This window comes from Muntiacus reevesi, chromosome 4 (assembly GCF_963930625.1).
Source record: "Muntiacus reevesi chromosome 4, mMunRee1.1, whole genome shotgun sequence".
Classification (NCBI taxonomy): Eukaryota; Metazoa; Chordata; class Mammalia; order Artiodactyla; family Cervidae; genus Muntiacus; species Muntiacus reevesi.
Genome location: NC_089252.1, coordinates 39,763,489 through 39,790,205, shown reverse-complemented (window position 1 = coordinate 39,790,205; position 26,717 = coordinate 39,763,489). Strand labels below are relative to the sequence as shown.

The 26,717-nt window shown below is 43.6% G+C and overlaps 1 protein-coding gene across 9 annotated transcripts in view; it reads left to right on the top strand.

Moving 5' to 3' along the window:
* Positions 1-26,717, top strand: part of PPP4R1 (protein phosphatase 4 regulatory subunit 1) — a 48,744-nt gene that overhangs the window by 9,639 nt on the left and 12,388 nt on the right. For 5 of the 9 annotated variants that reach the window (XM_065932577.1, XM_065932583.1, XM_065932582.1 and 2 more), the window contains 9 exons: positions 8,372-8,507; positions 9,326-9,432; positions 12,677-12,819; positions 13,264-13,410; positions 16,478-16,585; positions 16,701-16,766; positions 17,707-17,865; positions 18,208-18,335; positions 25,228-25,799. In XM_065932577.1, the coding sequence (XP_065788649.1) occupies positions 8,372-8,507; positions 9,326-9,432; positions 12,677-12,819; positions 13,264-13,410; positions 16,478-16,585; positions 16,701-16,766; positions 17,707-17,865; positions 18,208-18,335; positions 25,228-25,799 (1,566 nt within the window). Of the gene's footprint in view, positions 1-6,649; positions 7,457-8,371; positions 8,508-9,325; positions 9,433-12,676; positions 12,820-13,263; positions 13,411-16,477; positions 16,586-16,700; positions 16,767-17,706; positions 17,866-18,207; positions 18,336-25,227; positions 25,800-26,717 lie in introns of those variants that run through there. The other 4 variants (XM_065932578.1, XM_065932584.1, XM_065932575.1 and 1 more) reach the window with 3 other exon arrangements.

The window sequence follows — 26,717 nt, the reverse complement described above, 5'->3', positions numbered from 1 at the left end:
CCGTCCCTCCCTTTCCAGGGATGCTGTGTAAGCAATTCCCTGGTTTTCCCAGTGCCTGTCTCAGAAGGCACCTAATGTCAGTTCTCTGCTCTCGGTTAAGGTGTGATGCCTGCCAGCTTTCGGTACTTGAAGATTCTTTCCTTTTCCTTCTGTTGTTAGTAAGGGCAGTGATTTGACTCCAGGGGATTTTCCATTCCCAGGCAAGCCTTACGCTCCTCTTGGCTTTAGTGTGTGTTGATGACTCTCACCTGAATCAGTTAAGTTTCCTCGCTGGCTTTCTACTTTTCAGAAGATTTTGCCCTTCCTCTCTCTTTGTTGGTTTATTTGTCAAAATGTGTAAAGCCCCAGATGTTAAGGTAGCTCTTATAAAAATGATTAAATCTGGTTTGTCTTGTTATCTTCCATTTTCTGATATAAAGGACTTGGGAAACAAAAAAATTGGGCAAGTTTCTTGTGGCCTTAGCATTATCAAGGGGAAGATGGAAGGGGAACAGCCCATTGGCTTTTTCCTGTTTTAGCAGCTCTTCCTAGAGGCAGTGTGGGGATAGAAGGATGTTTTTGATCAAGCTTGGAGAAAGTTAGGGCGTATACACAGACAGTCCTCTCTGGTCCTGCGCTTCTCAGAGGAGCTGATATGCTGATGATGTTGGGAGTGTGTGTGTGGGGTAAAGTGCTCTTAAAGGACCCTCGTCCCCTCACGGGTGTCTGGACCACCTCCTCATGAACAGTTATCAGTGAACAGGCATTCTTCAGGAGCATGAGACTCCATTATCTGGGTTTGTTTGTTAATAAAAAGATTAGCAAACAGGCTTTGCCTTCTGGGATTTTACCCGTATTTGGTTTGGAGGGAAAAAGGAAAAAAGAAGAAAATGAAGCACTGCAGCTGCTGGTGGAGAAAAGCGCTGGCACCGCCAAGACTGGGAGCAGTTCATGGGGGGGAGAGATCTTTATCCGAAGGAGCAGGACGTACTTCCTGGATGGTACTTGTGAGTAGGTGAGTTTCAGCTGCGATGAGGGTGAAGAGGGCAGACGAGGAGCAGGTGGAGAGAGCTTGCCGCACCTGCAGAGAAGAGCCCCCAGCGTGGGCTGGGGAGGGGAGGGGAGGCCGGGTAGCCTGGTTCGAATGAGGAGACTAGACAGTTGACCATTGTGACGGTGGAGGGCAGTGGTCTTCACACTTAACTACTGGATATCTTCTAAAATAATTTAGAAAACTCACATTTGTTAAGTTTAAAGGTATTTTCAAAATGAAACTGTCATGTCACTGTTAAAAATGGAATCTAAATAATATAGCACTTATTAGCTATATAGCACTATTAGCCATTTTCAAAAATACAAGAATAAACTCTTTAAATTGAGGATTTTCCATTGTTATTTGATCTATTTCCCTAACAAAATTTTATCTTAATATATTTTTATGCTTGAAAGTTTTATTGATTACCCTGTCACATTTTTTTGGCACCGAAGATATAAGGAAAAATTGAAACTTTTAATTTCCTGTGGGCATAAAAATCTTTAAAACTTTGTTTTTGTTATTATTATTAATACTCAGTTGATCCACCAGAATGTATTACAAATTATAATAAACACTTGGTGAACAAAATTTTATTGAATAAGCGTCTCAATAAGGTGGAGCTTTTAAAAAATAACATGTATTCATGGGTCAATATAATTTATTGCTCGAATGAGACTGTATTTAGCATAAGTTTTACTTTTTAATTTCAGAGCTGTAAGCACAGAGAAATTTTGTTGATGTAGATAAGTGGATGGAAAGAGTTTTACTAGTAGTGCCACTAATTTTCTTGAATTTCTCCCAACTTATATGTCAAAAATATGAAAATTATTTTTAATGAGCTCTCAGTCCTTCAGTTATTTTTAAAGTAAAGGATTGTGGAACGAGTACCTGACTTGTGAAAGCAGGTATTACAGCCTTCAGGGAGCTGGCTTCGTCCGTGTGTCAGAGGGTCCCCGTGCTGCGGAGTGGGGGGATTTTGCTTGGGGGCCGTGCAGTCTTGAGCTCAGGGAGGTGGGAGATTGTGGATGGGAACACCTTGGCTCCACACCCTCGGTGCGTGTCTGTGATGGAGCATTCCTGGAAACAGGTCTGGAATGGCCCTTAAAGTTCCCCGCTTGACTTACTGCTCGGGAGAGCTTCCGTGTCTGTGTGCTCAGGTGTTTGAGTCATGTCCTGCTCTCTGTGACCACACGGACTGCAGCCCGCCAGGCTTCTCTGTCCTGGGATTCTCCAGGCAAGAATACTGGATCGGGTTACCATTCCCTTCTCCAGGGAATCTTCCCGACCCAGGGATCGAACCCGTGTCTCTTAAGTCTGCTGCATTGGCAGGCAGGTTCTTCACCACTAGTGCCACCTGGGAAGCCCTCTCATGCCTTACAGGGTTCAGATACCTAAGCAGACGGTGTCAGAGCCTCTGGGTTAGGGTATTGGAAACTGAGAGGTATGGGAATACAGAAGACTTTTTAGAAGTCAAATTCATAGTTCTTAGCGACCGATTAGGTAATGGGGGCAAGAAAAGTGCTTTGTAAAGTACCTGCAGGCCTCATGCCTGAGAACTCAGGTTACTGGGGAAGTGATGGTCATTAGAGAGTCTGGAGGAGCAGCTGATTTTTTATAAGACTAATTTGGACAGTTAGGTTTTCAGAAAACACATGACATGGAGGCGGAGACCCTGAAGGATCTGCAGCCCTGGACGTGGGGATCAGAGCAGGAGAACGTTGGGGTCTTCTGCATTGCGAGTGCGGTTGAAGCTGCAGGTTCTCCAGGGGAGGAGAGGCGTGTGTGTGAATAGCGTCCGTATGAGGACAGAGTCGAGGGAGAGAAACCACCTACACAACAGGTTGTAAAAGAAGCAAGCAAGGATGGTCTAGAAAGGTGGGAAACACTCCAGATGGAGTACATACTCCCAGAGAATCCAAGAACTAGAGAGGAGGCCGTCTGGATGAGGGATGTTGAGTCCTGCCCCCAGGCCGCAGGTGGGAGGCCTCGCACCAAGGCCACAGAATTGGAGCCCAGAAGCAAGGTCACCTTCAAGCTGGCTGAGCCCCTTTGTAACTGTTGCCAAAAAACCCGATGATCCCCAGCAAGCTTCCTGACTCCCAGCTAGGCAAAGATGCCCACTCCAGTGAACAGCCAATGGTGCCCCAACCAATCATCCAACGCCAGCCTTCCAGCAGGGATTTGCTTTGTCTTTAGGCTCTGGTGCTCTCAGAACACCCTGCACTTGGGAGAGACATGACGGGCTCTGCTGCTTTCCTAATGAAAAAGATGGTTTTAATTAACAATTGATCGTTTAAAATCACATTTAAACCACTTATTCATATAGTTGAATAAGTATGTCCACTGCTCAAAGGAGGTAATGGTTGAATTTAACTGCTGTTGCCTAGAAAATCTCAAAGGCGGGTTTTTCCAGCCAGGTAGGAAGATTTTGCAAAAGGTAATAATGTGACCCTTTGAAATGCAGAAGGCCAGGATGGTCTGGGCCCTCCTCTTCCTCCCAGCTCACGTCTGTGTGAGCCCTGTGCGCTGAAGCTCTCCTCTGTCTGGATGTGACTTGGTTTTCCTTGACTTTAAATGTCTTCCCCCCTCTCATTCAACCAGTAAGCAGGACGCTGTCTCCTGTTTACTGTGAGTGTCAGGCACTCAACAGAGAACAGAGACACAAAACCTAGACAGTGTGTACACACACAAGTGTCTATGCACACAGGTGTATATATGGGCATGCACAAAAACATGCTACTAAGAGTACACTCTCCCACCCTCTGTCCTGTGGGGCACCCCGTGTCCCCCCAGGACTGTCTGGACTGTGAGGCCTTCTCTTGCTCTCCGGGCACACCTGGCAGTGTAATGTGAAGAACACGTTGTGTGTGTACTCTTAGTAGCATGTTTTTGTGCATGCCCATATATACACCTGTGTGCATAGACACTTGTGTGTGTACACACTGTCTAGGTTTTGTGTCTCTGTTCTCTGTTGAGTGCCTGACACTCACAGTAAACAGGAGACAGCGTCCTGCTTACTGGTTGAATGAGAGGGGGGAAGACATTTAAAACTCAGGGAAACCATGCTGAGGTTGTCTCAGAAACACGTGAATTGTAGGTTTGAGGGAATATTGATGTCCTAGCTTGATACTGTGTTAAATGCATGATAGATGTTATCTTTCTGTGTCTGAAAATCTTGACAACAAACACACGTTTGTGTGAGGAAACACAGCCAAGTTAATGAATGACCTGCACAAGTTCACATGCAGAGTTCACGAGGAGCCGGACCTGAGATTTGGACTCAGATTTGTCTTAATCTTAAAGCGCCTTTGTCCTTGTCACATTACTGTCACCGTAAACATGTAGGGACTGATCATCTTTAACATTTCAAATGGGTCCAGCTTTTACATTTTTACGTTTTGAGATGTCGTTTTCCTTGAATTTGAAACAGCTGGAAGTTGGGGTGTTGGTTCCTGTGGTTCTGGGTTTCTGTCGGTGTCCAAGCGGGGCCAGAGCAGGCGGAGCCTTCCTGACCCGCAGGCGAGTGGACGGCCACGTCTGCTGTGGGCCCCGTAGTTTCACACACGGGGAGGGGTTCACTTTTATACGTAACAAGATGAACGCCCTTGTCTTAGTGCTTCTTTCTCTTGTCCCGGTTTTCTGGGTATTCTCTTTATTTACACTGTAACACATTTGATTCTGGTCTGATTTGAACTAGAAGGATCTGTTGACTCTGACTTGAGACAAGATGCACTAACCCTTAAGGATAGGTTTCTTTTCCCACAAGGAATTCTGTTAGAATTCACTAAGAAACATAAGTTTTTGTTGACACTTGTATCGTGTAGCTTCTTCATGGAAGCTTTTGTTTTATAATTAAGTATTAAATTTTGAGAAATGAAGGTTTGCTGCACAAGTGTAGGAGTTCTGTCTCATGTTGATCATTCAGGGCATCTTCACTTTTGCTTTCCATGTTGGTCCCCTTTCAGCTACCCAGGATGGGTTTACAGGGGAAGAGGAGCCTTGGGATTTGGGGAGTATAGATACAATTTGAAAAAACATTTCAGAGTGATCATTGTTTTCATTGCTTTTCAGTCATTTCAAAGTTTCAAATGACATTAAAAGCCAACATGATTTTTTCACTTCATCAGTGGAGGAAGTTGGATGTTTAAAGCAGTGAGCACTGTAAGGGGCTATTACTGTGTAATGTCCAAGAATCCAGAATCAAGTAAGTGATCCAGAAAGGAGGGGCAGCCTTGGAGCACACAGGTCAGGTGATGAAAGGTCCTCCTCCTCTCCTGAGATGCTCCTTGTCTGTCTTGTCTGATGATAAAATAGCCACTCTGCCTTTCTTGTGCTATCATGTTTTATGTCTTTTTTTCTCAATCCCTTTCTTTTCAACCCATGGGTTGAAATTTGGACTTTAAAAATACATTTCCGGACTTTAAAAATACATTTCCGATAGACTATAGTTGAGTAAGACCTGTAGTTGTCACCTTGTTACTAGTTTGTGATTCTCTACCTTTTGACTTATAATGTTTAGTCAGTTTATAAGTAATGTAATTATTGATCTGATTGCATATTTCTCTGCATCTCTTTTTTTCTCTGTTGCTCCTTTTGTGAGTTTCTTTGGGGTTATTAACTGAGTATTTTTTAGCATTCTATTTTAGTTCCCAGTTGGCTTTTTGGCCATCCTTTCTTGCATGTCTCACATTGGAATTGGAAGTATCAGTCGTGCCGTTATGTCTGACCATTTGCGACCCCGTGGGCTGTAGCCCACTAAGTTCCTGTGTCCCTGGAATTCTTCAGGCAAGAATATGGGAGTGGGTAGCCATTCCTTTCTCCAGGGTATCTTCCTGACCTAGGGATCAAACCCAGGTTTCCTGCATTGAAGGCACTCTTTACTGTCTGAGCCAGGGCTCCTAAGGATTGTAATTTGCATCTTTAATCCACCATTATCTATTTAAAATTAATGTACTGCTTTGCATAAGCTATACACAGTCCTTGTAGCACTATAACTTTGTTCACGCTCTGCGTTGTCTTTTTTATCTGAGGATGTTATTGACTGTACCATCATTTATGCTGTAGGATTTTTCTTTTTTAGTGGTGAAAGCTTTATTGATTATTTGTGTGTTTCTCCTACTCATCGCCTGTGGCAGGCATTTGCAGGATGGCTAGGTAAAGACTTAAGTATGCAGTCTGTAGCCACAGTAATTAGATCCTTGCTGCCTCCATAGAGGAGATGCAGAGCCACTTAGTCCAGTCAGGAGTTGATGAGGAAGCCCTGACCCTGAAGAGGGTGTTCATGCAGGGGGCGTCCAGCAGTGCTGACAGGAGGCTGCAGCGCTGGGGACCGTACGTCTGCCCAGCCACGATGTGAAGATAGACAGAAACACAAGTGGAGGCAGAATATGATTTGTTATCCTCTCGGCGTTTCTCAAATATAGCTGTTCAACAATCTGCGTTTAAGCTTGTTGGGGGTATTTATTAAAAATGATCGGTCCTGGGCCTCACTCCACACCTGCACGATCAGGGTCTGAATATGAGACGTGGAGGGTCTGCCTTTTAGGGTGAGCGCTCCAGGCTTGTCCTAAACACAGCCACGCGTGACCCACTCTCACTGTTTTGGCACTCTTCCCATCAGCCCCTGCCTTTTTAGGGACCAGAACCCACATTGTTCATGTTTATCTTTAAGATTGACAAATGTGCAACTGATGAAACAATTTGGTCATAGTCATAGAATTCTAGAGCCTGCATAAAGGCACCTTCCAGGTCATGGCAGCCAACAATCCTAGAGGAGGAAACAGGCCAAATGATAGTGTCTGGGTGGCTTGACAACTGATTCATAATGCAGGAGGTACTTTGCTGTAACTCGTAGATCAGAATAACCTGGTAAAATCTTTCTGTATGTAAGAAATTCTTTTCATGTTTGGTATTATTTTTAGTCCAGCTTGACAATCTCTGCCCTATAATTGGGGGTGTTTAGAGTGTGTGCACTCACTGTGATTACTGATATGGTTCGATTTTCCTCTCATATTGCTATTTCCTGTTTGTCCCATGTATTTTTTTCTTCCTTTCATCCTCTTTTTCTGCCTTCTTTTGGTCTGAGTATTTTCTATGATTCCATTTAATGGCCTTTATTGGCTTACTTACTATATGTTTCCGGTGGGTATTTTTGGTGTTAATAGCTGCCGCAGAGTTTATAATTAGTGTGATCCTGTGACTCATTACCGTCAGTCTTCATGTATATGTATACAATATATCTCACTCTTTTTCTGCCTTTGTGCTGTTGTAATCTTATGTTTTGGACTTCCCAGGTGGCTCAGTGGTAAAGAATCTGCCTGCCAGTGCTACAGATGCAGGAGACATGGATTCAGCCCCTGGGTCGGGACGATCCCCTGGAGGAGGAAATGGCAACCCACTCCAGTATTCTTGCCTGGAAAATTCTGTGGACAGAGGAACCTGGTGGGCTACAGTCCATGGGGTCACAAAAGAGTTGAACACTATCTAGCAACTGAGTACGCACAGTCATGTTTTACTTCCACACGTATTATAAACTTCACAGTGTATTTTTTCTCTATTTTATAGTGCATAGTTTTGCCTTAAACAATTATCTTTAAAGAATGTTGTTGTTGTTGTTTTTCCCTCAATAAGAAGAGGCATTTGTGTTTGCCCACATATTCACCATTTCTGATCGTCTTCATTCCTTTGTGTAGGCTCAGATTTCCATCTGGTGTAATTTTCTTTTTGCTTGAAGGACTTCCAGTATTTCTTGAAAGTTTGCTGCTAGTGATGTCAGCTTTTGTATGTCAGAAAAAGTTTATTTCACCTTTATGTTCAAGAGACGTGAATTTCAAAGATATCGGAGCGATTTCTGTTTACTCGGTCTAGAGGTGTAGGCTGGCTTCTTCTCTTTCAATCCCTTAAAGACGCCGCTCTGCTGTCTCTGGCTTGTGTTCTTCCTGATGTGAAGGCTGCTGTAATTCTCGTCTTTTTTCTCTCTGTGTAGTGTGAGTTCCCTGACTGCCTGGCAGAATTAACTCTGTCGGGGTCTGGCACTTCACTTACTTACACGTCGTCAGTGTCCTGGTTGAACGTGTGGGTTCTCAGGTCTGGGGATGCCTCTTTTCTGGTCACTCTGTTCGGTGGTCACACGCCTGAGCATCTGCGGCCTCTGACCCCCGTGCGTCTCGGGGCAGGTAGCACGCACCCATCAGAGGAGGAGAGGAAGCCCCTTGGCATCCGTGGCCTCCGACCCGGCTTCTCCTGTGGCTCGCTGTCCTCTAGACGCAGCGAAGGGCGGGTTGACCTGTGCTGCCTGGGAGGCCCGGGCGCCTCTCCGTGCGCAGTGTATGAGGAGTGTTCTCATGTCTCTGATAGTTGGTGTGGATGACTGCAGCTCAGAGTCTGATGTGATTGTTGTACCTTCAGCCCTGGACTTTGTCTCACAAGATGACATGCTGACGCCGCTGGGGAGACTGGACAAGTATGCTGCGAGTGAGAACGTATTTAACAGGTATGTGCATGTGCTCTCCGCTGGGGGAGGCGGGAGGGTGTCTTTTATTGCACGAATTTCAGTTAACAGAAGTACCCAGTTTAAAGCAGGTGCCCGCGGCAGTGAGAGTCACCCAGCTTCACTGCTGGTCACAGCTGTGGCCGCCTTTACACTCGTTACTCCTCCGTCCTGTAAGAGAATGCACTCTTTCTTGGCTTTTTGGCAAAAAGCAACCAAAAAACCCCACTACTTTTTTGCTATTAAGCAAAAGTCATGTGAGGTGGCTACTGAGGAATCTGCTATTGCTCCAGCAGGGGGCGGTGTGTCCCTGCCGGGGACCAGGTGACTGACCGTCAGGGGCGCGGGACACGGGACACGGCAGTGACCAGTGCTCACTCTCCCCATTTGCACTGTTTCTCCACCTGCAGCCCCCAGACCACCTGGATCAGACTTCGCTGGGAAATGGAAAAGTCTTTCTAGCATCTTCTGAGTATAGATATATGAAACTTCGTTTAATCAAATATGTAAAGATAACGTTTTATATAATGAAAAGTAATTATATTTTTCCCCTATTTATGATAATTGAAGGTATTAATAGCTACTTAAGACAAATTTTCAGTGACCTTAGAAATTTGTCAGATAATGGTGAAACATTCTGGTAAATGGTCAGTCTCATCTTAACTAAAATAAAATCCATACCAGCATTTGTCACTTAGAAAATTGTCACTTATAAAATGTGTTAAGAAAAGCTTTTTAAATCCATATGGATTCTGACTTTTAAAGTTCTGAATACTAGCTGTTGGGTGCCACTGACCATGGTATAATCTTCTTCTGTGCAGACAGATGGTGGCCCGGAGTCTGCTGGACACGCTGAGGGAAGTGTGCGATGATGAGAGAGAGTGCATTGCTGTCCTGGAAAGAATCAGCAGATTAGCTGACGATTCAGGTGTGTGTTTATGCAGAGGAAGGTTTCTTTTATCAAATTTAAGTTTCTAAAAACTAATGAAAAACTTAAGTGTAACATGAGGTTTCTTGAAAGTATTTCCTAAGTAATTTATCTAACCCATGAGTAAAAAAATAAAAAACCTGTTACAAAGATCCAGACATTTTATATACCAGGCCCATTTAGTTTGACTTTGGAAATTTTTCAGAAGAATCTAAGAACATTGTTTTGCATCATGTGCATTCGTAATAACTATTATTGTAATAAAAACTTTAAACTTTTTTGAATAAGTAAAAAGGGACGGAGTGAACTGTAAAACTTTTTTGACAAAAAATGCATTCTTACTTAAAAGATGTTAATCACTGGTAAAACTGAAGTTTGTCTCTAAAGTGCAGATAGGAGGAGAGTCTGCTTAAGAAAGAGGTAAACTTGTTTTGAGACTTAGAATACAATTTATTACGTTTTTAAAAAATACTTTTCACTGAGGCAAAACATACATAAAATTTACCATTTTAACCTAATATTGCTTTGAGTATATTTCTATATTTGGTTTTAGAAACAATTCAGAAATAAAATTTTTTCTTAAATCCATGATCTCTTTATCGAAATGTGTTATTTTTCCATTTCTGTCAAACTTTCTGGCATGTTAGCATTCTCATCCTTTAATTTTAAATGAGATCATTTTTTGGTGAGCGTCTCTTTTTTTGGGAATATGTTTACTACTCACATCAGCCTTAGATAGTTTTATTTTCCTGTAGAAAAAAAAAGTAAGCTCACTAATATTCTATTACTATCTCATATGATGTTCTTTGTAATTGCTCATGTATATGCTTGTTCCAAAGTGGTTTTAGGAGAGTGTCATCAATTATTATTTTTATTTAAGTTTATTTTTGATTTGGCAAAGATAAACAACTTAACTTAAAACTTTGGCACTGTTGCATTCCATTGTATTTATTCCTTTCTTAGTAGAGACTTAGATATTTTTTAAGGCAGAATTTGTATTTCTTCTGCCTGTTTACCAACTGCACTATTTTTTAACACGTGAAAGTGAAAATGTTAGTTGCTTAGTCGTATCCGACCCTTTGCAACCCCAAGGACTGGAGCCCACCAGGCTCCTCTGTTCATGGGATTTCACAGGCAAGAATACTGGAGTGGATAGCCATTCCCTTCTCTTGTATGTGTTCTAAAATGTATCTCAAATTGTTGAGTTCCTGATAAATATCTCTGTTGACATTTATACTTTGGATACGTGTAAACAGTACATACTCTATGCCAGGTTCTAGATTGAATGTTAGAGCCATTACCAAGATGAATAAGAATTCCTGTCATCAAATTAACAGTTGAGTGAATGCAGCCGACATAGTAACAATAAGCCGTAACAGGGAGGACTGGGGCTGGCTTCAGGCAGCTGGTGGCGTCTGAGCTGGGTTTGATGACACAGAGGGAGAGGAAAGGAGAGGTGCAGGGGTCTGGGGAGCTTAGGACACTGGCCCGTTTGGTCAGCAGTGGGTTTACTAGTCCTGCAGTTTAGAAAAACTAGGCTTAAGCGAGGGGCCTGAGGGCTAGATTGTAAAGATTTATACTGCGCTGGGCCTGAGAGTTCACATCGCTTGTGATTTGAAACAGTAATGCAAAGAGCGTTGACTTGAGAAGCTGGGTTGGCAGGAAGGCCTGCTGGGCAGCTCCTCTGACTGTTAGGAGTCGTCTGGGAGCAGTGCCAGGGCCGGAGGGTTGTCAGAGCCATGCGATCGCAGCCTCCTTGAGTTTGAGGGCTCTAGTCTCCCTGTCAGATGTCAGGAAGTTTTGGTCTTAATATTTGTAATGTTACGTTTCCTCCACCTCAGACTCCTGTGTTTTTTTTTTTAAAGTTTTGTTGTTGTTGTTGTTGTTCAGTTGCTCAGTCGTGTCTGGCTCTTTGTGATCCCCATGGACTGCAGCATGCCAGGCCTCCCTGTCCATCACCATCTCCCAGAGTTTGCTCAAACTCATGTCCGTTGAGTCAGTGACGCCATCCAACCATCTCATCCTCTGTCGTCCCCTTCTCCTGCCCTCAATCTTTCCCAGCATCAGGGTCTTTTCTAATGACTCAGTTCTTCGCATCAGTTGGCCGGAGTATTGAAGCTTCAGCATCAGTCCTTCCAATGAATATTCAGGACTGATTTCCTTTAGGATGGACTGGTTGGATCTCCTTGCAGTCCAAGGGACACTCAAGAGTCTTCTCCAACACCACAGTTCAGAAGCATCAATTCTTCTTCAGAAGCATCAGCTTTCCTTATAGTCCAGCTCTCACATCCATACATGACCACTGGAAAAACCATAGCCTTGACTCTCTGAACCTTTGTCATTAAAATGTTTTATACATTTTATACATGGTTCAAAATACAGAACTCCTGTTAGATACATCTGTTGTCTATAATGAAGTCTCTGTAAAGTGAATTTAGCTGGTCTACTTTGGGGGGTTTATTTGCCTTGAAGGGCTTCCCACCTCAAGATTCAGCTTTCTTTTTTGACCTTGCCCTACAGCTTACAGGATTTTAGTTCCCCAATTAGGGATTGAACCCGTGCCCCACGGCAGTGGAAGCGCGTAACCCTAACCACTGGACAACCAGGAAAATCCCTTAAAATGTTGTCCTTTAGTGCTTTTGATCTTTTAAAAAAAAATTTGGATCTCTGATTCACCTAGAATTTATGTATAGAGAGCAGTGTAGGAATCTCACCTTTTTTCCTCATATAACCAGCTTGCTTTCTTACCATTACTTAGGGGACAGTTGGTCCTTTTGAAATGCTGTCACATTTAAATTTGCCATATGCACTTGGGTCTTTTCAGATTTTTTTTTGTTGTTGTTATTTTCAATCTGTCGGTCTCCTTTAGCATTTGCTGACCCTCTATCGTCATAGTTAAGTCTGACTATAAACCCTGCATTCACTAGCTGCATTCAGGTTAGGAGCCAGGCCTTATAGCCTGTCCCAAGAGCAGTTTGTGGGTGATGCCGTGTACAATTGACCTGAATTCAGGTGGACAGGTCCAGTCCTCACAGGGTTTGACCACAGGCTCTGAAGACAGAAGCCGGGAGGGGGTGTCCTTGCCGTGACTGTGACGAGCATCATGGAGTGGAGTGCGTTCCCTGAGCACTCACGATGCCGGGAGGAGAGTCGGGGGCTCTCTTTGGGGCTCTCCTGACTGCCCACCTGGCAAGAACCCCGTGCGGGGAGGACGCATCCACTCACCTTCCTGTTGTTTTCACAGAGCCGACCGTGAGGGCAGAGCTGATGGAGCAGGTGCCTCACATTGCCTTGTTCTGCCAAGAAAACCGGCCAGCAATCCCATACGCCTTTTCAAAGTATTTGCTGCCCATTGTGGTTCAATATCTCGCAGATCAGAATAACCAGGTAGGACGACTCTGTCCACGTTCTTGCAGAAATGTGTGCTGTCTGGTGGTCTCCTTAGAATGTTCCTTCCACTTAGACCTGGTCATTCCGTTTCTCCGAATGACAAAATGACACCTCAGAGAAGATGGGGCAGGGTCTAGGAGATCGCCTTAGTGCCGCAACAGACAGCGCCAGTGGCTGCTGCTCCCCTGCCAGCCTTCCAGGCGGCCCCCAGAAGTTTGTCACTGGGAGACCTCTTTGCCAGGAATGGCTTTTCTGTTCCCCTTGACCTGTGATGACAGTCTGCCGAGTTCTGTCTTTGCAGAGCAGCCACCAGTTTTTGTCTGCAAGGTTGTGCCGGTTGGGAACCTTTGGTTGGATGAGGAGTCTGCAGATTTGTGAACTTCATGCCTTGGGGTTTCGTGTACTGTGCACGGGCCTTGTTTACGTGTTTGTTTTTCCCAGGTAAGAAAAACGAGCCAGGCAGCTTTGCTGGCCCTGCTGGAGCAGGAGCTGATCGAGCGCTTCGATGTGGAGACCAAAGTGTGCCCCGTCCTCGTGGAGCTGACAGCCCCTGACAGCAACGACGACGTGAAGACAGAAGCCGTGGCCGTAAGCAGAACTCACTTTTTCAGTTCAGGGGGTTGAACTGGTGTGTGATCGTAGGAGGTGACTTAGACACGACGCCACGTTACATGGGGTAGGGTGGGTACGTGCTGGGTATCAGAGTAGCCGCGGGTCAAGGAATGTGAAGCATAATGCCGGGCTTGGAGCAGACACAGGCTTCCAAGGGCAGAGGTGTCTTTCCTGGGGGGCTTGTGCCATGTGGAGCTCCTGGGATGACGGTCCTTGCTGGGCTCGGAGAGACCAGGATGCATGGCAAGAAAATATTGAATCAGCTGTGAATTCATCTCATCAAGAGGAAAAAGTAAGATGGCAAAGTTAGCTAGGATCCTTTTAAAAAACCTGCATTGAATGAAGACGCATTTGAGCTCCTTGAGTGCTGTTGCACACTTTTCTAGGCACTGTGAGAGCACAGTAAGAAAAGAGGGATGCTGCCTGTCGCTCCCGTCCTTGACGGCATGGTCTTTGCAGGGAGGAATATGTGATATAAGTTATGATTACTAGAAAAACACACAGATTAAGTCGTCTTGCACATAATAAAGTCAAATATGGTGAGTTTTCTGGTTTTTGGACATGGTTAGCAAATAGTTTGATTACTTGAGAGACATTGCAAGTTGGGCTTGAATTACATGTATGTTATCATTTACATCTGTCATTCCTCAGTTCAGAAAATAAGAATTCTTATAATAGAAAAGTGATCAATCCATCTGGAAATTAATTTAAATTATTTAGGTAGTGAGGATTTGCTATTTAAACCTAATACAATGGCATTTGTGTTGATAGGAAAAAAAATTACACTAGAAATAATTTAATAGTGCTTCTGGATCTTTTGTAGGATGAATTATATTTTCTCTCTAGTGCCTTTCATTGGAAGTTCCATTTTATTTTTAGATACTTCAGTCAGTTCTGTCACTCAGTTGTGTCCGACTCTTTGCGACCCCATGAATTGCAGCACGCCAGGCCTCCCTGTCCATCACCAACTCTTGGAGTTTACTCAAACTCATGTCCATCGAGTCGGTGATGCCATCCAGCCATCTCATCCTCTTGTCGTCCCCTTCTCCTCCTGCCCTCAATCTCTCCCAGCATCAGGGTCTTTTCCAATGAGTCAACTCTTCGAATGAGGTGGCCAAAGTATTGGAGTTTCCGCCTCAGCATCAGTCCTTCCAATGAACACCCAGGACTGATCTCCTTTAGGATGGACTGGTTGGATCTCCATGCAGTCCAAGGGACTCTCAAGAGTCTTCTCCAACACCACAGTTCAAAAGCCTCAATTTTTTGGTGCTCAGCTTTCTTCACAGTCCAACTCTCATAGCCTTGAAGTGAAGTCTCTCAGTCGTGTCTGACTCTTTGTAACCCCGTGGATTGTAGCCTACCAGGCTTCTCCATCCATGAGATTCTCCAGGCAAGAATACTGGAGTGGGTTGCCATTTCCTCGGTACCAGTTAATAATGAATTTAGATAGTTTTCAGTAATTACATTTTTATTGAAGTGACGTTCACATAATATAAAATCAATCATGTTAAAGTTCACAATTGAGAAGCATTTAGTACATTCATAGTGTTGTATCACCTCTGTCAGGTTCTAAATCATAAATTTTTTTTTTAATTTCACAAACTTCTCAAGAAAAAGGAAATCGATTTTGGCGTAATTATTCATTTATATTGAGCAGAGTTTAACTTGCTGTGTTACAATTTTTGATGTGATTTAGGAATAGTAAAACGTAATTATAACAAAAGGCTAGTGCTAGTGAGAAACGTGTGATTCTATTACAAATGCTTTGTGTTTATTCTGTTATGTTTTGCATTCCCTGTCTTCCCAGTAGTTCTGTTTTGGGAATAATTCTTCCTAAGAATTTAATTATGCCAGATCGGTGATGCTATGTATCTTTGGATCGTTAGCTTGGGCTTGGAGGTGCCTGGAAACAGTCTGGAGTCAAGAAACCTCACTGCTTTAGGGGATGCGGAGTGTCAGTGTGCCCCCCGCCCCCTGCCACTCTGAGGGTCGTGGGTCTGATAGGGATGGGCCGACCTCACAGTCTGTGGGCACAGAGATCTCGCCATTTGTTTAAGCCTTTCCCTCATCTCCTCAGTGTTTGGTAGTTTTCAATATATCATGTATGTATTGTGTTCAATTTCATGTTTGTTTGTTTGTTTTTCATTATTGTGAATATTTGTATACATTTTCATTTGTTCATTGCTAATTTATAGAAATACATTTTTTTTTTCATTCTGTCCTATGTCCTGCAAACATCCTAAGCTCACTTGTTTGTTGCAGTGGCTTCTTGGTACCAGTTCCTTGTGATGTGGTCTGTACACGGTCATGCACATATGTTAGAGTCCCCTTTCTTTCCAGTCAGTTGCCTTTCCTCCTAGTATTTGCCTGGGGTGGGGATGGACGTAATATATAATGATGACAGACCATCAGATTTCCTTATATTCTAACTCTGGAGGGAAGGTATTCAAATGCGTTGAGCTGGTTTTCAAATAGTCTGTCCTCACTTTGCCTGGAATGGTGTTATCCAAATCCTGTGCATCTCAGACCTCTGTCCATGCCTTCCTGGAGCCCTGGCTTTGCAGAGTAAGCACGTGGTCTTCCCGTTTGCGAGTTTCAGAGACAGTGGTACTTTGCACAGTGAGGACTGGCTTGTACAGTCTTTTCTTAGCAGTGCAGGTGCACGGCATCCAGACCCTTCTTGTGGATAGTCTTTCCTTTGAGCAGTCACCATTTATTCTCTTATCGGGGAAATGTAGGCGTTTTTTCCTTTGTTTATTTTTATTAGGCAAAATGATTAATAAGGTTGAAACTGTAGGTAAAAATGCAATTTTTAGGATTTTCTCTGGGTTTATTGTACCTGTAATAATCATTGGGTTGATTCTGTTGGTAGTAGTTAATATGTTTTTCTGTCTTCAACTTGGACAAATAAGGTGAATTTTTTGTGATGTATAAGGACGTCATGTTATATTTTATAGTTCCTTAAGTTACATACTTTTAATAAATTGGCAGAAGTCTTAGTCTGAAGGTGCATTCAGTATGTCTGTGTCCTCATTTATTTTAGATAATGTGCAAAATGGCCCCCATGGTTGGCAAGGACATCACGGAACGTTTGATCCTCCCTCGGTTTTGTGAGATGTGCTGTGACTGCAGAATGTTTCATGTTCGAAAGGTATGGTAGTGGTGGTATTCTTCTCGTGGTTACTGTATTGATTTGTGGAATTTAAAAGATTTTTTTTAAAGAACACTATCATATTTTGAAATGTCAATGACACTTTCTTTGTCAGGTCTGTGCCGCCAATTTTGGAGATATTTGCAGCGTCGTCGGCCAGCAAGCTACTGAGGAGATGTTGGTAAGGCCTGCCGACAGGAACCGAGGAGAAGGCAGTGCGTCACAGAGCAGCACCTGAAGTTTGAAATACATACAGTGGCCCCCAGATTGTATTAATATAGTTCCGGAAAGATAGTATGACTTAGACAGTTTAAGTTTCCGTAATCTGGGTGTTTGTATTGTGTTGTGTTTAAGGACAGTTTGTTTAAAATGCAGATGTGTTAAGAACCATCAATCCCTTTTTAACTCCCATTTCTATAAAAATCAGTTCTTATTTATTCATATGAATCTTTCATTTTAGCAACCCTAGAGTATTTTAGTGACCAGTTAGATTTATAGCAGGTGATTTTTAAATGGTTAGTTCATGGGATGTAAGGGCTTAATGTACAAGTTAATGTGCTCAAAGAGTTTTGGAAACCACCTATTATGCAGAGTCATTAAAATTAAGTACAAACTCTTGAGCTGTACTTGTCAGGAGTGTCTTTGCTTTTCCACAGTCAGTAGTGGAAAGAACTGGGTGTGATTTGTTTAAGCTGTTGCTCTTGCTACTGCTAAGTTGCTTCAGTTGTGTCCGACTCTGTGCGACCCCATAGATGGCAGCCCACCAGGCTCCGCCGTCCCTGGGATTCTCCAGGCAAGAACACTGGAGTGGGTTACCACTTCCTTCTCTGATGCATGAAAGTGAAAAGTGAAAGTAAAGTCGCTCAGTCGTGTCTGACTCTTAGCGACCCCATGGACTGCAGCCTACCAGGCTCCTCTGCCCATGGGATTTTCCAGGCAAGAGTACCGGAGTGGGGTGCCATTGCCTTCTCCGTTATTTAAAGATACTAATTGCTAATATTAAATGGGTCTTCTAAATTTTGTTAAGCTAATGTTTTAAATGCCGGGAAAGAGAAATGAAGTAAAAGTAACAACTGAGACCCGTGTGTGTCTATCTAACGATCAGGGCCTCTCTCGCCCAGCTGCCCAGGTTTTTCCAGCTCTGCTCGGACAATGTGTGGGGCGTCCGCAAGGCCTGCGCGGAGTGCTTCATGGCTGTTTCATGTGCCACATGTCAAGAGATTCGACGGACTAAACTGTCAGCACTCTTTATTAATTTGATCAGTGATCCTTCACGTTGGGTAGGGCTTTGTTTAATTATCATTTTTGTAAAACAGTGCATTTTACAGTAAATATGATTTTAATCCCATAATTAAATAATTTCTCATTTAAGGTATGTTACTGCTGATACTTCTGGGAGTAGACAATGGACTACTATATTAACTGTTTTTCTTTAAACAGGACAAAACTTCTATTCCATGCAAATATTTTGTAAGGTCTTATATTCACATCCTCATGGTTTGGATATTCAAGCCAAGATTAAAAAACTTAAAAGTAAAAAGGAGAAAATTATTGAGGGAGAATTGTATCTCCTAGCTGAGGACAGACTCAGGGTCTACTCCTGTCCTTTCTTCCTTCCGTAGGTTCGGCAAGCAGCTTTCCAGTCTCTGGGACCTTTCATATCTACGTTCGCTAATCCGTCTAGCTCGGGCCAGTATTTTAAAGAAGAAAACAAAAGCTCAGAAGATATATCAGTAGAAGACAAAAATAGGTAAGATCTTTAAAAACTTTTCTTTCAAGTTCTACTGCTTGTGAGCAATTTTTTCATTTTCACTACTTTTATTATGTTCTTTTTGGAGAGTTTATTATTTCTCTTGATTATAAAAATTGGTAAATATTTTTTAAGAATCTTATTTTAAACACATTTGTTAAACATCTCTTTGGTTAATTGTGTATTGAAATGAGAAGATGAAGATGCATGTAACTTGGTGCTAGGCACATAGAAAGCTGTCATGATAGATTCGATAGTTTTTGAGTAAGCTTATTTAATAATTAATTTACCTAGTAAACCATCTGTTAACACAAAGAATATACAAAGTAATGGTTATACAATTTAAAGGGCTTGGTTTTTCAAGAAGTAAAACCTAATTTAGGAGTATGTGTTACTCTAAAGTCAGTTTCTTACCATTATTTTCCTCTTTAGTCAACTAATTTTCTTTTGGATCTTTGATTCTCTCTCTGCAGAATAATGATTATGTCAGTAATCATAATAATAATTATTTGTCAATTGAGGGGGAAATATTTTAATGATTAGCCCCAAGTTGGTGTACTTATTGGGGCTTCCCTTATAGCTCAGTCCGTAAAGAATCTGCCTGCAATGCAGGAGACCTGGGTTCGATTCCTCGGTCAGGAAGATTCTCTGGAGAAGGAAATGGCAACCCACTCCAGTATTCTCGCCTGGAGAATCCCATAGACAAGGAGTCTGGTAGGTTACAATCATGGGATCACATGACTTAGCAACTGATCCACCCACCACCAGTGTACTTATTAACTGGAATATTAACTTTTAAGAGCATTTAATAAGACAAAAAACTAAGATCATGGCATCTGGTCTCATCACTTCATGGCAAATAAAAGGGAAAAAAGTGGAAACAGTGGCAGATTTTATTTTATTGGGCTCCAAAATCACTGCAAGTGGTGACTGCAGCCATGAAATTTAAAGACGCTTGCTCCTTGGAAGAAAAGTTTTGATAAACCTAGACAGCATATTAAAAAGCAGAGACCGCCATTTTGCTGACAAAGGTCTGTATAGTCAGAGCTATGGTTTTTCCAGTAGTCATGTATGGATGTGAGAGTTGAACCCTAAAGAAGGCTGAGCATCAAAGAACTGATGCTTTAAAGTTGTGGTGCTGAAGAAGACTCTTGAGAGTCCCTTGGACAGCAAGGAGATCAAGCCAGTCAATATTAAAGGAAATCAACCCTGACTATTCATTGAAACAACTGATGCTGAAGCTGAAACTCCAGTACTTAGGCCACCTGATGCAAACAGCTGACTTATTGGAAAAGACCCCGATGCTGGGAAAGACTGAAGGCCGGAGGAAAAGGGGACAACACAGGATGAGATGGTTGGATGGCATCACCAACTCAATGAACATGAGTTTGAACAAACTCCGGGAGTTGGTGAAGGACAGGGAAGAGCCTGGCGTGCTGCAGTCCATGGGGTTGAAAAGAGTCAGACATGACTTAGAGATTGAATGACAACAATAAGGCAACCAAATTTTAAAGCTTAAAGAGGACACCTCTCATTTTTACTTAAAATTTTTTTTTTTGCATTTAATTTTAAATTGAGTTTTAGTTTTTACGATTTACTTTAGTATATCCTTGGGGGAAAACAGCCCAGACCTAACTTAGTGCACGGGAAACACACACAGGCTCTGACAGGTGTGCCCCTGGGCCGAGTTCCCTGGGCACCCCTCCCCCTTGTCACAATGCTAATGGACATTTTCTTCTGTAGGTCTTGGTTCTGTGCTATTTCCTCTGTTGATGTTGTGACTTGGCACTCCTTCCTTTCTTCTCTGCTGCCTTGTTTTACCTTTTTGCCCGTTCTCCTCCTGTCCTGCCGAATAGTCAAACAAACCCAAGGTACTGTTCTCTGTGAAGGAAGAAAAATCACCGTAAAGCTGTCTTCCTAGCGAGGAAAGTTGGTCACTTTCTTTGAAAACAGTTGCTGCAGGACGTTTTTCAGTGATGATGGGCGGTGGGGGTTCTCTACTCTTTGCTGTTAACATCAGCGACCTTTTGGCTAGTGGCACTAATCGTATAAAGACTGTTGCATAGATTTTATTTATTTATGAATCTGGAAAGAGTCTAGGAATTGATAATGTAAATTTACAGAGAATCGTATAGGACAGGGGTGAGTAGACTTCCCGTAAAATACCTGCAGTAAATACTTTTAAGTCTCTGTCAGAACTACTCACTCTGCCTTTGCAGACAGTCCGTGGTGTGTGGGCTTAACTGTGTTCCAATAAAACTTTATTGACAAAAACATTTGTGTGGCCAAACATGGCTGGTGATTTTGCTGGACTGCCTCTATAGGATCTTGTTGGAAGAGCTGTTTAAAGACTGTTAGTTATCTTTTGGCTACAAACCTTAACTCCTCTTCCATTGTAATGAGGTCTGTCTTAGTGTCAGGTCAGTGCTTTTGTAGCATTGGACTTTAACTGTATTTTTACACTTTGTTGACTTGTATTAATGACATTGGTGGGGGGAGGAGGCAGTTCCTGGCTGCAAAAAGAGTTCTGTTAGATACTGTAAAAGCCATCATGTAGTTCCATGTATTATTCATCTCAGAGCCATTGCCTGGATGGCCCACTTTTATTAAATACCTGTTGAGCTGCCTTAAATCTAGTTTTGCTTTTTAAGGTTGGTTGATTGGTTGATTTTGCAAAACTTAATTGAGCACCTACTGTGAACCAGTGACTATAGCCAGATACACCGGACTTGGTTCTTGTTCTCAGGGTCCTCTCAGTTTCCTAGAATTCAGATTTCTCAAGCAGCTGTCTTACAAAGCAAGTTTTTGGCAATATATTTCCACTGCTGTTTATTTCGTTTGTATTGTTTTATCTGATCCTGGAGATATTTAATATCACTTACTACTCTTTGGTTTCCATGGTAGCTCAGACGGTAAAGTGTCTGCCTACATTGTGGGAGACCCAGTTTCGATCCCTGGGTCCGGAAGATCTCCTGGAGAAGGAAATGGCAACCCACTCCAGTGTTCTTGCCTGGAAAATCCCATGGACTGAGGAGCCTGGTAGGCTACAGTCCATGGGGTTGCAAAGAGTCGGACACGACTGAGCAACTTCACTTTCACTTTCACTGTTTGAAGCATGTATTGATTATAAACCTCTGAGTTTATAAAATGCCACGTTTCTCTCTCACTCACCCTGGATCAGGCTTCTTTGAAGGTGTTGAGAAAGGTGCTTCCACTCGCACCGTTATCTGAAATGAGCACCCCGTCTTCCATTTAGCTAAACCAGCTGTTAATATCACATTGCTGTCTGCACATGCTGCCTTCTTTTGGGTCTCCCTCTTCCTGTCTAGAACACCATCCTGTTCTGCCCACACCTCATTTAACAGAGAGCTGTCTGGACGGGACGACCTCAGTGTCTTGGAGGAAACCCAGAGCGTTTGCATCTGGTGTGTCTTGAGCACTGGAGAACAAGCGTCAATGTGGGCCTGTCTCCTCATCCTGCGCTTGCACATGACATCCACAGACTGCAGGTCCCCCGCAAGGTAGCCTGGGCTTATCTTGTGTTGTCACACGATCACCGGGCCTGGCATGCGCTCGGCACGTGATAAATCTCAAATGAGTTAATGTAAGAAAGTAATGGATTTTATCCCAAAAGCCTTAAGTAACTGAATCATTTTTGCTAGCCTTTGTCAGTTTAGCGTAAAGCTAACTTTGTGTAAGTAAAATTGATTGTTATTGGTTTAAATTTGGAAGTATTTCACTGATGTTGAGTCTCCATTAAGTGAGCACATGGAGTCCGTGTCTGCTGTTGCCCAGCACGCCCATGCACTTCGGGGACCAGCAGTTCCCCAGTCACTTTCCTAGGCCAGGGTCTTAGCTCACCTGGACCCTAAGGATGTTAACTGTCAGCCAGTATAGATGCCAAGGGGACGTGGGTGCTGTTGAAGACACGTTTCTGGCTGAACCTCTGGCACCTCTGCGGAGCTGGGTGCTCTGCTTGCTGTGCCAACCCCTCTCCTCCCTTCTCTGAACAACGTTTGCACGTATGGTGGTGTTTGCAAGACTGTTAGGATGGTCAGAATCCTGACCATCTTCAGCAGCTTGGTGGTGCACTGGTTATTACTCAGCTTCAGGAAAAAGTGTATTTAGAGAATTTATATTTTTGACAGTTTGAAGCAACTGGTATTCATACAGAATTTAATACTTTGCAGAATTTCATGTGAGGGAAGGTGTTTTTTCTCTTTCGAAAACCGTAGCAGGATTTTGAAGTCAGGACAGATTAGTAATTTTTCATAGCATATAGAGTGACTTGGCTGGTGACTCTTTGCTTTTCCTGCTGAGAATGTTAAAATTTAATGCTGAGATGAGGTAGTGATAAAGGAGCTTCAGGTCCTTGGAATAGTTTTCCAAACTAATTAGCTTTGAATTGGGTTCAGTTTGTGAATTTTAAATGGAAATTTATTAAGTTTTTCAGATAACAGATAACTTCAGATAACTGAAACCTCTGAAGTTTCAGTCATTTGTTCCCCACCCCTACCAAGCAACGTCCTGTTGCTTTGATTTTTAAAATTTAGTTTGCATAATATCAAAAAAACTGTAAAAATAGCACAGAGAATCCCATAAACCCTTCTTCTAGATTTATTCAAATGTTAAGATTTTACCATGGTGGTTATTATTTTCTGAGTTCTTTGAGATAAGTTTTAGACATGATTTTTTGATGACATACCTTTCTTAAATATTTCACTGTGTATTTCCTCAAAACACACAGACATGAACACATAACCACAGTCTCATTACCAAAATTGAAAACTTAAACTAGATACAATACTGTCGTCTAGATTTAATTCAGATATTACCAATTATCCCAATCATTTCTTAAAAGAAAAAGTATCTTTAATAAAGAAGATGGTTGGAAAAACGTTATGTAATTCACGCACACATGGAGGATGTTCATTGCACATGGGAGCACTGGTTTGGAGGACTGATGGGGACCTCCAGGGTGCTGCGGACACCGCAGCCAGCCCCTCGCTTGATGAGCGGGGCATGAACGTGGAGCCTGCAGCGCGAATGCAGGGTGAGAATCAGCTCTCACACAGTTCACGTGTGCATGCGGCCTAGTTTATGGTTTATACGAACGGAGGAGAAATACCAGAATTTTAAATGCTATCACTCTGTGGTCTGTTTTCAGATGACTTTTTAAAGTGTTTGTATCTAAAACAACTTTGTAAAATAATCATTCTGTGTTTCCAGAAAATCGTTTCTGAAAAGTGTAAACATTCCTATGAGACAAAACCTAATCCGGGAAGCGGGTGACCCCCCGAGACCACGCACGGTGGCCAAGCTATCTCGTAGTTGGTGCCGTCACCTGCCAGGGCGCAGGCCGGAGAGCCTCCTGTGTAATGTCTGTTATTCTGTATATTCAAGGGCCTGTGTTTCAGGGGAGCGTCTTTAACTTTTCCCCCACCCTCACCTGGCCTGTATCCATCCTCACCTCCCTGTCATGTTTCTTAGAAAGAGGTGTCTCGTCACCTGTCTCATCTGCCCGCCTGTGTTCTCAGCCCCTGTTTGTCCTCCCGAGAAAGACCTGGCTTTGTCAGCTATTCCATCGGCCTCCTGCATCTCCAGTTCTTCATCTCTTCCGACTTTTCTCCCTGCGCCTCACACACCCTTTTGTACGAGAGGAACGCCGCACTCTTGGTTACTCTGCACGCCCAGCGTGCGGACACGCAGGCCCAGCCCCCACTCATCCTCCAGAGTCCCGTCTGGTCTGGCTCAGGGTCTGACCACTGTCCCGGGGCGTCACCACCTGGAATTGCATGTCGGTCCCAGCTCGGCCCATGCAGACCGCAGCGTCTCCTCTCGAGCCCTCACACTCGCGCTTCTGTTTTCTGAAAGTGCTGCCCCTCTTGTGTCGCTTCCTCCTTCGCACGTCTGTCTGAGCTCACCTCCCCTCAAGCCTCGCAGACGCTGACTGGTTCTTCAGACACGACTCCTGCTGTTCCGTCGGAAGCCTTTCCTCCCAGCCCCGCCTCCCGTGATCACGGACCGGCTTCTGTTCGCACTGCTTTGCCGGTGGTCACCTGCTCTGTTGCTCTTTGCCTCTAATTACAACCTCAGGAGCAGGACCTGAGTCTCATTCACACACAGATCCTCAATACAGTGTCACCTCCTGGCTCGTAGTGGGTGCTCAGTACACATTTGTTAAATGTGATTGAGTCAAATAAACTTATGGGATAAACTTAGCCTAGGTGATGGATGGAGTGACTAGTGAGCTTTAGGTTTAGTGACTTGTACTGTCTCTCTGCCAATTAGGTCATGACTCCATTTGGGGGAAACATCTGGGAGTAGAGCTGAAAGTGCAGAAGAAATAGAATTAACTGTACTTACACTTAAGTGGACTTGAATGTATTTTGTAAGGTAGTAAATAAGGATCTTTACTAATGCTGCATGGAGGGGCTTGTTTCTTTTCAGTGTGGGCAAGGCGGTTTTAATTCTCAGCTTGTCAGTATGTCGCTGGAACATGGTGACAATACCATAATCCTAAAAATCAGATAATTTAAAACATGTATTTAGCTTGAAATGCCCTATGGGAATTTATTTTCCTGCTGTTTCTTTTTAGTTTCTTTATTATTGAAATTAGCATGGTATTGTATCATCACAGAGTTCTTAAATATTATCTCCTCCAACTAATACCTAATAGTTTAATATCTAGACTTAATTGATGTTTGCATCTCTGAACACAGAACAGCTGATGGAAAAAGAAGCATCATCAGTGATATACACAAACTACTGAATTTGTATGGATAATTTGTAATCTTTAATGTTTAATATTTAAAGTTAATATTTTTTAAATAAAAATCTTTAATTTTAACTCTAAATGCTTTAAGTAGTATCTTTTATTGGTTTTCTTCAGGAATTATCTTGATACTTTCACTCTCTTTCCCAAACGAAGCAATGAAAGGACCAGGGGTGAAGACGCTCCAGAGGACGTAGAGACCAGGCCCACTGTGGGTGATTGCAGCGTCCACCTGGAAGACGCGCTGGCAGACGGTGCGGAGAGCCCGAGGCAGGCTCCCGGTGAACTGGGCGCTCCCGCGGAGAGCTCCTCACCTCGCCGGTTGTCCCCGGAGCCTCCCCCGTTGTCCCTGGAGCCTCCCCCAGACGCGGCTGGCAGCGAAGAGGAGCAGGAGCCCTGCGCCTGCAGGTTAGCGTCCCGGCCAGAGGCGGGCACCGGTGCACAGGACTCAGCTCCCCTGGACCAGGAGCTGTACAACTCCTTCCACTTCTGGAGGACTCCTCTCCCCGAGATAGACCTGGACGTGGAGCTGGAGCAGGGCTCCGGGAGCGAGCCTGGCCCACAGAGGCTGGACGTGGAGCCCGAAGTGCCCGCCTCCAGCTCTACCAGCATCACCATGGCCACCAGGAAGGAGCTGGAGGAGATGATAGAAAACCTGGAGCCGCACATTGACGACCCCGACGTGAAAGGTATGGGAGGGAGTTGGTTCTTTGTTCTGATGAAATGTCGCTCTCTGATTTTCTTTCTGCCAGAAAGATTACCTTTTAAAAATTGCTATCAACCATTGTCATCATGCATTCTTATCTTGAGTATGATTGGTCTGCATTTTAGGAAGTAAATTTTAGATGAGTTTGTCACTGTTCTGAGTGTAGCAGGTTCCAGTGTGCTGGTTCACGGATCACTCTGATGTGTTCACACGCACTCACTGGTCTACAGTGTAAACCTTGAGTCCTGCCTCCGCTCGTCTGCCCTGGGTCTCAGTACCTTCCTATGAGCAGATAGTGCTTTGTTTTATGGAAGGAGGACTGTGTAGGAAGGACTGACCTGTTAGTGGGGATGAGATGCCCGTCTTCCTATGGAGCAGGATGTGGTGCTCATTGGCGAGGGTCCCACTGGCATCTTCATGTGTCAGTTCGGCCCTTGTTCCAGTGGGTTACACATGCGTCACCTGTGTTCTGCCTTTGTTAACGGCAGCCTTGCAGGTCGCTGTGTGTGACGTGTAAAAATAACAGGCTGCTCTGACATGGTGAAACAGGAGTGTGGGGAGAGGACTCAGGCTGCCCCACTCCGGGGTGGGTGCCGGGGGTGGTGTATGGTCTGAGCGTGGGCACCTGACACCGGTGACATCAGAGCATCATCAGGGATCCTGACTGCACTAACCATCAGGGCAATCTGGAATGTTACCTTAAAGCAGAAAGCAGTTTTGAGAAATCCCCAAACTGCAAGTCTCCAGAACTTCTGTGGCCTTCTCTCTCTCTGTTTGTGGCAGAAGCTAAACTTTGTAAACTGTCAGTTTGCTCAATGTTAGCACATCCCTGCTTTTAAAGCAGGCAGAGCCATACCTTCAGTGTCCTGAAATCTAGCTACATTTAAACTTGAGAAATTTC